At 33.0% G+C, this 12,832-nt stretch overlaps 2 protein-coding genes across 2 annotated transcripts; both read left to right on the top strand.

The window, feature by feature from the left end:
* Positions 1-5,002: 5,002 nt before the first annotated feature.
* On the top strand, positions 5,003-6,931 carry LOC127254736 (probable 2-oxoglutarate-dependent dioxygenase AOP1). Its single transcript, XM_051279992.1, has 3 exons — positions 5,003-5,573; positions 5,768-6,092; positions 6,501-6,931. Exons 1-3 carry the CDS (start codon positions 5,200-5,202, stop codon positions 6,744-6,746), a joined length of 945 nt encoding a protein of 314 aa, XP_051135949.1. The 5' UTR covers positions 5,003-5,199; the 3' UTR covers positions 6,747-6,931.
* A 3,626-nt stretch (positions 6,932-10,557) lies between these two features.
* LOC127254407 (uncharacterized mitochondrial protein AtMg00810-like) lies at positions 10,558-11,208 on the top strand. Its single transcript, XM_051279499.1, has one exon. It carries the CDS (start codon positions 10,558-10,560, stop codon positions 11,206-11,208), a length of 651 nt encoding a protein of 216 aa, XP_051135456.1.
* Positions 11,209-12,832: the final 1,624 nt, after the last annotated feature.

Raw genomic sequence — 12,832 nt, 5'->3', positions numbered from 1 at the left:
TTTTAGCTCCTCCGACCTCGGGCTAACCACAATGACAATGGCAATCAAAAAATCTGTCCTCCAAAACAGAATTCCGCAAATGAAGATCATTTAGGAGTCGTGTCCCCATGTCTAAAAAAGCTACGGAAGAATCCTTTAAATCTCGGCAATAAACTATAGCGTCTCACAATATTTTTTTATATTTTTCTATTCAATTGATATCGTTATTGTGACACCTCGGCCCGCAAGTCACGCCAAGCCGAGCGTGTCAGGATTGTAGATTGGCCCCACAAGTCAACACGAGTCCTTTCAGCGTGTTTTTGTCCTCACTCATACTCAAATTACTTTAGAGCAAACACACTTAACTCTAGAATTCTTTCAGTAGGACTTCCGAAAAGGAATGTGCACATTATTGACATGAGTAGTCTATTCAATCCATTTAACTTATAATCTACTTCGAATGGCCTAATATCAACTCATTCACACACGGGAGTTGGCCAAACAACGACTTAACTAAGGGGGAATCACACCCTCCTCCAGTTTAGAATGCAATGTCAACGTTGCACCCCAAGGATCCTCAACTGCAAGACTCGTCAACAGTCTGGTCAATGACTGCAGGCTGTCCCAGGTCAGCTCTGATACCAACAATGACATCCCGGCTCGTAAGCCAAGAAAAGCCGAGTGTGCCAGGATTGTAGACTGTCCCTACAAGTCAACACGAGTCCTTTCAGGACGCTTATGTTCTCACTCATGTGCACCTTGAGAGACTTCCCAAGGGGGTCACCCATCCTCAAATTACTTATTTCAGTAGGGCTTCCGAAAAAGAATATGTACATTGTTGACATGAGTAGTCTATTCAATCTATTTAACTTATAATCTACTTCGGATGGCCTAATACCAGCCCACCCATACACGGGAGTTGGCCAAGCAACGGCGCAACTCCGGGGTATCACATCTTCCCCCACTTTGGAATGCAACGCCCACGTTGCTCCCCAATAATCGTTAACTGCAGGGTCCGTCAACAGTCCGGTCAACAATTGCAGGCTGTCGCAGGTCGGCTCTGATACAATTGTGACACCCTGGCCCACAAGCCACGCAAAATAAAACGTGTTGGGATTGTAGAGTGGCTCCACGAGTCAATACGAGTCATTTCAAAGTGTTTCGCACGCTTAACTCTAAAGTTCTTTTAGTAGGACTTCCGAAAAAGGATGTGCACATTGTTGACATGAGTCGTCTATTCAATCCATTTAACTTATAAATTACTTTTTATGGCTTAATACCAGCCCATCTACACACGAAAGTTGGCCAAGAAATGGCCCAACTCCGAGGGTATCATAGTTATATTTTGATTAATTTTTTCATTTTATTTTAATAAAAACGATGGTCATTTACATCATATAAAATGGTATCATAGCGTTAGGTCTCGAGTTTGAGTCTCACTGTCCTCCATTTGTCTCGTCCATGGGCAAGTTTAGTTTGGTGGCATTTATCCCTCTTTCCCTTAAGAGGGCGTGTTGGTTTACTCCAATTTTTTATATAAATAAATAAATGATGTGTATCCGTAAGATCTTAAGTTTTTAGATGAGACGGTCATTCCGATCATCTAACAATAGATATATACCTTCTCTACAATTATCAATTTTTTCTTCAAAGTTGATATGTGTATGACGTCATGTAACTTTCATTCACATCCATTATAAATTATTGCAAGAGTAGAACAAAGTCTAAGAGTCTAAAACTCGTGACTCTAAGGGAGTGGTCACACTCACAATGAGAGCATCCCTTATGTTTTCAATAGTTGCATTCGATGAAATACTGTCCCTCTTATTCTTCTTCTGTGCTCTGTGTTGATTTTGATAATGTCTGAACTTCTCACAATTTCATCATACGACAAGATTAAATCTTTCTTAGGTCAGTTTCGATTACTCAACTTAAAATCTACCTTATTAATATTTTTGAAATTGTACTTAGCTTGATTTTCTATATTAATGGTAGATCATTCCATATAGATCTTTCCGTCTTTTGTCACTTACAATTTTTCTCATTAAAAAATTTGATCTATAATAGCATTAAATTTAAACTTCTCTTACCTAATAAAATACTAATTGTTACGATAATATATTCCCAATTTTCAAGAAAACTCAATGGCATAATTAGAGCTTTCACCTCGTCATCAAATTTATTATTAATAGAGGCGAACCATGATGTGATAATATTGAATTCATTGAAGTGTTTAGCTACTGTGGTACCCCCAGAGTTGGGCCGGTGCTAGGCCAACTCCTGTGTATGCTTGAGTCGATGTTAGAAATCCAACAGTGAGTAGAAATTAAATGGATTGAATAGACTACTTAGAGCTGACAAAAATAGGCACGGCCCAAAAATCCGGTCTGAAACCCGCACAAAAAATTATGCTTAAGCCTAAAAAATAGGCCCGAAAACTTTCAGGTTGTGCTTTGCCAACCCGATTTTTAAAATTAATATTTAATATTTAAAAATGTTGTATATATATATATCTATAACCTAATAAAATGAAGACAAAAATCAAAGCATAGCTTGATAGTAAAATTCTTAGTTAACTTTATAGTTGATTAGCGGTTAGGTAATCCTTGATCTGCATTTTCCAAAACTTTTAGTTGAGGATTTGATTATTTAATTGGATTCAAATTAATCTATGTCTTAAGGGCTTTTAAGTTAGGAATTTTACTGTACTAAAATAAAAAAATAATAGACAAAAACAATAACAGTAACAAATAAGGATAAATATAGAATTGAAACTCCAAAACTATATTTGACACAGAACAACAAAGTTTTATCCCTATAACTGGGCTCTACCATGTACATACACTGCGATACATCCTCATTAGCAATATTTTTTCGTATATTTTATAAAAAAAATAATATATTTGTACTAATCGAATAGAATAGTATTGAATTTAATTTGGGACAGAAATAAAACAAACTCTGATATTTGTCAGCCCATAGTTCTTCAGATCTATTTTTGTAAGAAAATTTCTTGTAGATTCTACTACACGTCTCTTTTATTTGCTTTGTTTATGTTATTTGGTGGTTTTTCTTTTTTTTTTTTTTTTTTTGAATTATGGTTTTAAATTTGATATTTTATAAAGACTCACAAAATTACATAATAAATAAATTGAAAAAAAATAATAAGTATGGACCGAACTCGGGCTATAATGCCCATTTTTAATAATTCAAATCCTTGCATAAATAATTGAGTACAGTTGTCTGAATTAATTATCTTTATTCCAATAAAAACAATTTTTCTTTATTAAAAAAAAAAAAACAAGACAAAATATGATGACGAAGGATTGTTCAAAAAGATATATGAGTCTGTTTGCTTGTGAGAAAATTCTATGTTATCACAAGGCATTAGTACCCTGAATTATATATAAAATTTTAGAGTGATTCATATTTTTATATTTTTTTAAATAAAAGAATCATGATCAGTTAACAGATAATCGACATGGACAAAAGTTTGTGTCAGCCAAATTTTAATAACTAAAATAATTTTCGAACAATCAAACCCTAAAACGACGAAATTTTTTTGTGACGTATTAATTTTGGCGATTTGTTCTTAGCACAACAAGATGATAGCTACCATAATAATGCAAAATTCATCCAGTCAATATCTTCTCTTACCTCTCAAAAATATAAAATGATTGCCTTTATCATGCTAAATTTTAAATTTTAGCACAGTACTAATAGCACAACATCGTGCACTAATAGACATCACATTATATTGTTACAAAAAAATACATTATTTATATTACCATAATATAAATAAAATTACAATGAATTAATGACATATGATATAATCTCGTACTTAACGTAAAATACACCTACAAGTATAACAAAAAAAGGAATTTTATTTCACATAATATGTGATGCTTGTCTTTTTTATATTTTCTAAATGACTATTTTATGTGTGCTAATAGAAGAAATCAGCATAGCAATCCTTCCGGGATTTTCATGACAAAGTTTATTAAAAAAAATATATCTAATTGATTTCGACAACATAGCAAAATGTTAAAAACATGATTGTCAGGATTGCATATTAATCAGTATACCGATTAAATTTAAGACCACTAAAAGTTAATCTAATGGTTGAGCTTTATTTACCTACAACTCTAATTTATTAGTAGATGTGTTATCTACATTTTGAAAATTGTTTTGTGAAAATTGAGTGTCTTTGTTTAGTGTTTCATTTGATTTATATATATATATATATATATAAAATAATGCATATAATATAAAAATTAATATTTTATGTTGAATATTTTTTTTTTGAAAAAATAAATTATATATATTGAAAATTGTGTTAAAAAAAAGTTTGGACAAATAAATTCAATTCCTTCAATACATCAAAATTAGGTCTTTAGATGTTATGTTCTCTGGACACTAATTTCCAATTGCCGTTTTAAAAAATAAATAAATAATAGACAATACAAATACTTTTTATAAAAGTCAAGTAAAAAAATTAATATTAATTAAAAAAATCAAAAAATCAAATATTTAATTTAAAATAATATATTTTATTTTTTTGATATAATTTTTCGTACTATACCATGCACTAAAAATAAATTCATCTAAAAGCGTGAACGGCTTTCCTTTTTTCTTTTTTATTATTGTCTACAAAATTTATCAATAGTCTATTATTCACAAGTTATTTTATTACTTTTATTTTAATAGATTATAATGATTTTGTTATATTCTTTTATTAATTTTTTAGTAAATTTTTTATAATACTTTATTTTTATTTTAGCTATATCATTATTATATTAAAATAATACTATTATTTTTTTAGATTTTGAGGCTAGATAATAATTTGTTTTTTTGTTTAGTATTTTGATTTAAAAATTTTTTTTATATGAGATATAAGGAATTTTGAATATAGATTTTTGTGAAATGATTAAATATACTACTATATATTTAAAATTGTGTCCCAAAAAATTCTTAAACAAACAATTTTTTGCCAGGGTGAAGGGGTTGTATTCTAGATTTGTTATTCTATATTTGAAATTGTTATCCATCAATACTGATTTTTTAAATCTAACATCACATACCAATCTAATAACACACAGCCATTATCAGTTATACACTTCATTATTTAACCTCAATTATTTCGAAAACACACACACTAGAGCCATTATCAGTTATACACTTCATAATTTAACCTCAGTTATTTCGAAAACACACACACTCATGGGTTCGCAAGCACCGCATGAACTTCCTGTGATCGAATTCACTGACAGCAACTCCAAACCGGGGACGACAGAATGGGACAAAGCATGTAATGAAGTGGTTTCTGCCCTGGAATTGTATGGATGTTTTGTAGCAGTTTACGATAAGATCTCCCAAGAAACACACAATGGAGTGTTCGAGGCATTGGAGGAACTTTTCGATCGTCCCCTTCAGACCAAAGTTCAGAACAAATCTTCCAAGCCTTTGTATGGTTATGTCGGACAAATTCCATTAATTCCTCTTTACGAAAGCATGGGTATCGACAGCGCAAATACCCTCGAAGGGATTCGCCATTTTTCTAATGTAATGTGGCCCGGTGGTAATAATGAGTTCAGGTAAATTTCTTCTTGCTTTCGATTTTTTTTTTTTTAAAAAAAAAATTATTATCAATCTCATCGTTGTTCCTAATAAACATGCTTACTTTCTAGATATAAATCCAACAACTATTTCACCTAAAAAATAATAAATCTAATATATATATATATATAACATTCTACTTATTTATTTAATTTTTTTTTCTTTTTTTTAGCGAAAAAATTCTTGCATATACAAAGATAGCCGTGGAGTTGGAAAGAATTGCTATACAAATGGTGTGCGAGAAGTATGGAGTGAAGGAGTACTACGGATCCATTGTTAGCTCGGCTAACTACCTTTGTAGGGTTATGAAGTATCGGGAACCTAAGATGGATGAAAATAAAATGGGATTTGTTGCTCATACGGACAAGAGCTTCATGTCGACAATCCATCAAAATCAAGTGGATGGATTGGAGATCCAAGCCAAAGATGGCGAGTGGTTTGGTGTTCACAATCTTTCTACTTCTTCGGTTGTGGTCATGGCGGGTGATGCTGTTATGGTGAGCTTGTTTCCCTACACGGGTTCTTATTTATATAAAAATTTGTCTTTTATATATATATATAGAGAGAAAGGTAAATTTTGTTGAACTTCTGCAATTATTTTTGAATTATTCAATATATTGTATAGATTATATTAAATAATAATATTGTATAATTTATTTTTCATTTGAAATATTGCATAAAGACGTTTTCATTTTTAATTTTTAGTTTGAAAACCCCTATTCAATACTTATTTAAAATTTTTATAAAAAAAATTCAAATTAAAAATCTCGAGTAAACAAATAAAAAACGCACATTAATTTTCTAGTAGTTTAAATTTTTAGATTTAGCATTTGTATAGTGATTTTTGTTTTCTTGTTCCTTTATTATACCTCTGTAATTATATAGAATATGTTCGGTGTTCTTAGGCTTGGAGCAATGACCGAATAAAGTCACCACGGCATAAAGTAACTATGAATGGAAACAAATCAAGATTTTCTATCGCACAATTCTCATTTCTCGAGAATGGAATAGTGAAAGTACCCGAAGAATTGGTAGACGAAAAGCATCCTTTACGTTATAAGCCGTTTGATCATCTCAAGTTTCTCGATTTCTACAGCAAAGAAGAGAATCGGAGACTTGAGAGTGCTATTAGAACTTATTGTGGTGTTTGATTTTTTGTTTACTTTTGTACAACGTTGTCGAAATAAATGTATGTGTTTTGTGTCGAGTGTTTTGTCGATATTATTGTTATTAATTTGGAATTTAGAAACTTAAGAACTTCACAAGTTCATTCACCCCTTCAAGTGTATGGATTGGTATTAGTGTTTTGGTTGTAATATGGTATTCTCAACCTTAAGTCATGTTAATAAAAAAAAAAAAAAAAAACTCTTTTCAAATATTTATAATTTGTAGTCCATAATTTTTATTTTTTTTAAAAAAAAAAATATTCGACAAACCAAAGGAATATATTTCAAGAACAGACAACTTTAACTTCATTCAGAGAAAAATGGAACGTTAAGAAATGAAGAACATATGGCAAATGGATTCTACGGAATCTGTATGCCATCAAACAAGTTCCTGACTATAGATCTCAATATTAAAATTTTTTTTTTGCACTATTAAATTATAGTTTTTTTTTTTTTTTTTTTTTTTTATGTTTACATATATCAAATAAATTATATATATAAAAATTATACATATATAACGCTCCTTAATTTTTATTTACCGTGGACTCTGGACGGACGCTCTTTCCGCCTGGCTGAATATAAGACTCACGTGCTGAATGAATAGAAAGAGAATCATCCACGTGCTGTAGTGCAAAATTTGAGGATAGTGAATGAGTGAAAATTTATTTGGTGGTCAAACTTAAAGGTACTACGTATACTGGTGCATCTCACTAGTTGCGGACGAGGATCCGATCATAAGGGGTCGAGTTTTTAAATTTTTAAACTAATACAGTTTACTTATATATATAATATATATATACACATATATTTTCGATTAATTATATTCTTCGGATTGCTATATTTTAAAAATCAGGTTATGGTGTTCATTCAACACATTGTAATGATAATGCAGTACACAATTGTTGTTGAAACATAATACATAATATTATTTGGCACCATTACACCTCACTTTAAAAAATATTGATAAATAACAAACGATAGCAATAACAACTAAATATAAAACATATTTATTTATATTGTTTGATTTAAATATTTACTTGATTTTTTTTTATATTATTTTGTGAGATTAGGTACGAGTCCACTGCTATATATTATATCTTGTAAACTCTTATTTTTTATATAATACAATTTCATAATTTTTCCTTAAATGCTAACATGGTATCAGAGCTCGATTTTCCAAAACAAAAACCCTAGCGGCCGCCACCGTTGTTCGTTGTTCATCGCTGCTCTCCAGTCAACAGTGCCCACACCATCGGAACCACCATCGTCCGGCGACCTCGCCACCGAAATATCTCCGCCAAAGGCGGCGCGTGGGGCCCCCACATGCGCCTTCAACGCAAATTGCGGCGAAAAACACTTCCACCGCAGCAGTCTTTCGGCCGCATGTGGCGGCGCGTCCGCCTCCTCCGGTTGTCGTTTTTCGGCCGCCGCCTTCTGTTTTGGTTCCCTATGTTATGGTGCGGTTGGTTTTGGTTGATTTTGTGTTGCGACTGTAACTGGTTGGATTATTCGATTTGATTTCTTGATTCAAATCTTAATTTCGTGATTTATACCGGTGCGTGATTGGTTTTTTTATCGGAGTTGATTTTATTTTCGTGTTGTTACTGGCATGGCTTCCTTAGTCCAGAATTTCGTGACTCTATTACATCAAGTTCTTGCTTCCAATTCCCCCTTTGGTATGGACAATTTGTGGTATTTTGAAACTGGTTGCTATCATCATATGACACCTACACTTGACCCCTTGACCGATGTGCATCATTTGTCTTCTTCATTATGGCCTATACACACTGCTAATGGGAGTCGCATTGATATCACTCATTCAGGATCTGTATCTTTACCATTTATATTATTTCCTGGTACTTACTGCATTCCTCAATTGACTTTAAATCTTGTATCAGTTGGTCTAGTTGAGTAAGGACTTACTGTTACTTTTTCTTCTTCTGGTGTGCAGGTTCAGGATCCACGTACAGGCTAAATTCTTGAGACATGTCTAAAAATTGGTTAACTATTTGAGGTACAATCTTTGAAAATTTGTCCTAGTAATTTCTCTGGTACAATCATATCCCTCTTACTACATTTCATTTCCTTAGTCTTCAATGACACATTCGTCTTGGTAATGCGTCTTCTTCTAAAATTCAGTCTCTCGTTAGCAAGGGTCATTTGGGTTGTACTCGTTTTAAGTCATTTGATTTTCTTTCACTGTCATTTTGGAAAATAACTAACCTTATCTTTTTCGGAAAATATGTCGGATGCAAGTAAACCGTTTTCCTTGGTTCAATATGGTAGTTGAGGTCCTTCCACTGTAACCTCGATAAATGGGTGTCGTTATTATGTCATTTTCATAGATGATTACTCCCGTTTTACATGGATATATTTTTTGAAACCCCGTTCAGAATTACCTCAAATATACATTGAATTTACTCAAATGATTCGAACTCAATTTTCCTGTCCCATACAGACCCTTTGTAATGATAATTGTCTTGAGTATAGAGATTCTACCTTATTAAGTTTTCTCTCTGCTCAAGGTACATTGATTCAACATTTGTCCATACACCTCTCAATAGAATCATTGCGCTGAGCGCAAACATCGTCACATTATAGATATTGTTCGTGTGTGCCTCTTGTCCTGATAGGTTTTGGGGAGAAGCTGTCCCCACTGTTGTCTATACCATAAATCGTATTCTATCATTTGGCCTCCATAATAGCACCCCTTTCGAGCGTCTATATGGTCAGCCACCCGATTACAATACCATTCGTCCCTTCGGTTATGTCGGTTTTGTCATTATCCCTCTGCATGAACGTTCCAAATTGGAACCTCGTGCGTGTATATGTTGTCTTCTTGGTTATGAGGTAGAGCATAAAGGTTATAGGCTTTGGGATCCGGTTTCTAAACGGTTGCGTATATCTCATCATGTTACCTTTTGGGAGAGTGTCATGTTTTTCATCACCGCCTCCGGATCCTATTCCAGTTGAGGCTTCTGATCCACCTTCAGTTGAGGCTTCTGATCCACCTCCGACTTTGTCTCAAGATGTTGATCCATCTGTGGTCCCTGAACCTGTCATACCTCGTCGATCACATCGAGTAAGTCACTCTCCTTCTCACTTGCGTGATTATCATTGTTACGTTATCATATTATCTCATCATAACCCTAGGTCATTGCATGAGGCGAGTGTTGATCCATTATAGTAGCCAGCTATGACTAAGGAATTGAAGGCTCTGATAAAGAATCATACTTAGGATTGAGTATATTTGCCTTCCGGGAAGACACCTATTGGTGAATGTAGATTTTCAGAATCAAGACTAATTTTGATAGTTCCATTGAGCATTACAAGGCTCGTCTGGAGGTCAAATGTTATTCCCAAGAGTATGAAGTTGACTATGAGGAGGCTTTTACTCCCGTTGCTCGTCTAACTACTGTTCGTTGTGTTCTTGCCATTGTTGCTGTTTGTCAGTGGTCCATTCTTCAGTTAGATGTCAAGAATATTTTCTTACACGGCATACTCTCTGAAGAAGTTTATATGACTCCTTCTCAAGGTTTCTCGTCTTTTTGAAAAAAATTTCGCTTACGTTACGCTTTATATGGGTTGAAGCAAGCCCCTCGGGCTTTGTATGCCATATTTAGTGCTTCACTATTGGAGTTTGGTTTTTCCACATGCTTACAACTCTGGCCTATTTCTTTGTCGTTCTTCATCTGGGATAGTTATACTCTTGCTTTATGTTGATGATATGATTATCATGGGAGATAATGCGTCTGATATTTTTTATCTACAGGCATATGTTAGCCAATAGTTTGATATGAAGAGCTTGGGTCTCCTTCGTTACTTCTTGGGGCTTGAAGTCTCTACTTCTCCCTATAGTTTCTTTATGTCTCGAGCTAAGTATGCCTTCGATTTTCTTGCTCGAGCTGGTCTCACAGACTGTCAGGTAGCCTCTACACCACTTGCCTACGATGTTCGACTTATTCCTTATGATGACTCTCTTCTTAATGACCCTACCCTCTATTGTCAACTTGTTGGGAGCTTGATCTATTTGTATGTCACTCGACCATATATCGCTTATGCAGTCCATATTGTGAGTCAGTTCATGGCCGATCCGAGGACCTCTCACCACTCTGTCGTCTTACATATTCTTTGTTATGTGAAAGGTACTCTTCTGCATGGCTTACACTTCTCCTCTCACTCTTGTTTAACTCTTAGCGGTTACTCTGATACTGATTGGGTTGGTGATCCTACCGATCGTCATTCAACCACTCGTTTCTGCTTCTTCCTTGGTGATTCTTTCATCTCTTGGCTCAGCAAGAAGCACACTTTCGTTTCTCGCTCGAGTGCCGAGTCAGAGTATCGTGCTCTTGCTGACTCTACTTCTGAACTTTTATGGCTGCGTCGACTACTCACTGATCTTGGTGCCCCTCAGCCATCTTTTACAGCTCTTCACTACAATAGTTAGAGTGATATGAAGATGGTCCATAATAATACCTTCCACGAGCGCACTAATCATATTGAGCTTGACTGTCATTTCATTCGACATTATGTTGTCAATGAGAGAGTTTATCTCGTTCCAGTATCCTCTGCAGATCAGACAACAAATATCTTCACCGCCAACTCTTTTCTTCCGGGTCATTTCTGACTACTCTTGGATAAACTCAAGTTGGTCTCCACTGCCACATTTTGAGTTTGAGGGGATGTTAGATTTAGATAATTTTTTTATATTATTATGTTAGATTTAGATATTACTTGATATTATTTTGTGAGTTTCGGCCCGAGTTCACTGCTATATATAAATCTTGTAAACTTTTATTTTTAGCATAATACAATTTCATAATTTTCCCTCAAATTTTAACATATCTTTATTTGAAATTGAAAAATAGTATTATATCTCTTTAGAATAAAATTCTACTTTTAACATATCTTTATTTTAACCTATCTTTATTTGGCTTTGATTTAGGTTTGAGTTTTTTATTTAAATAATATTTTAATATGATATTTTTTAAATAATATATATATTTTTTTTAAAAATGCTATAAACTAAATCATGATAATTTCGATTTGAACCAAAACCAAACAAACCATATACTCTAATATTTCTTCTATTCACTTTAATTATATTTTCTATACTATATATATATACTTTCTCTTTCACTCACAAAATAACAATTTTATTTATTTAGTAACCATGGATCCTAGTTCTATCTATAGATATTCATATATTTAACGTCAAATTATTACTTATACAAAAAATAAAGACAAAATAATATTTCGTTACTTTTAACCATCAATTATAATTACAATATTATTATATTTTCGGTGGAGTTGGCCTCTTATGTACTTTTTGGCAATCATTGCCCAACCACTACTAGAAAAATGACATTTATTCATGGTTGAAATTGCTACGGAATATATCGCAGAAGTAGTTCCGCAGCGAATTTTTAGTGCTAATTATGCTGTCACAGAAGATTGCGACCAATTACTATAGAAAGTATTTTAGTTGTTGTGGATGACGGCTGTAATGAAAATATTAGCAGTAACAAAATAATTATTAATTGTTGCAGTTTTTTGCAACAATATAAATATTTATTGTCAAAAAATTAAAATAATTATTTGATATAATTTTTTTAATAAAAAATAATTTATGTAAAATAAAAAATAAATATTTAATATAATATATATATATATACTTTTTTAATGAAAAAAATAATAGTGAGAACATGTGTTCAAAAACACAACTAAACAAACGTACAATGTTTTATGCTAACAATACTGGCATAAGCATGACGGACGGAAGGAGTATCACTAAACTGATCCTATATATAACCTATAATTACAAAGATATAACGAGGTTCGGGCTGTGGGTTAATCCAGTGTACATTTTCGATTGCGTTTACGGGTTCCAACTTCATAAAAGAAATATATGTATATATATAATTATGTTATTGTGATAGCCACGGGGAGTTAGTATATGAGAACTCGCCGCATTACAGATTTACGACCCCTTTTTTTTTTTTTTTTTAATAACGTGGGAACCCGCAGCTGCTACCAAAAGTGTGCACTGAGTAAACCTCCGGTCGAACCTA

Source organism: Andrographis paniculata, unplaced genomic scaffold, assembly GCF_009805555.1.
Source record: "Andrographis paniculata isolate CXL003 unplaced genomic scaffold, ASM980555v1 Contig52END, whole genome shotgun sequence".
In the NCBI taxonomy this organism is placed as follows: domain Eukaryota; kingdom Viridiplantae; phylum Streptophyta; class Magnoliopsida; order Lamiales; family Acanthaceae; genus Andrographis; species Andrographis paniculata.
Note: the sequence above shows the minus strand (reverse complement) of the source record. Positions and strands in the feature narration are given on the sequence as shown.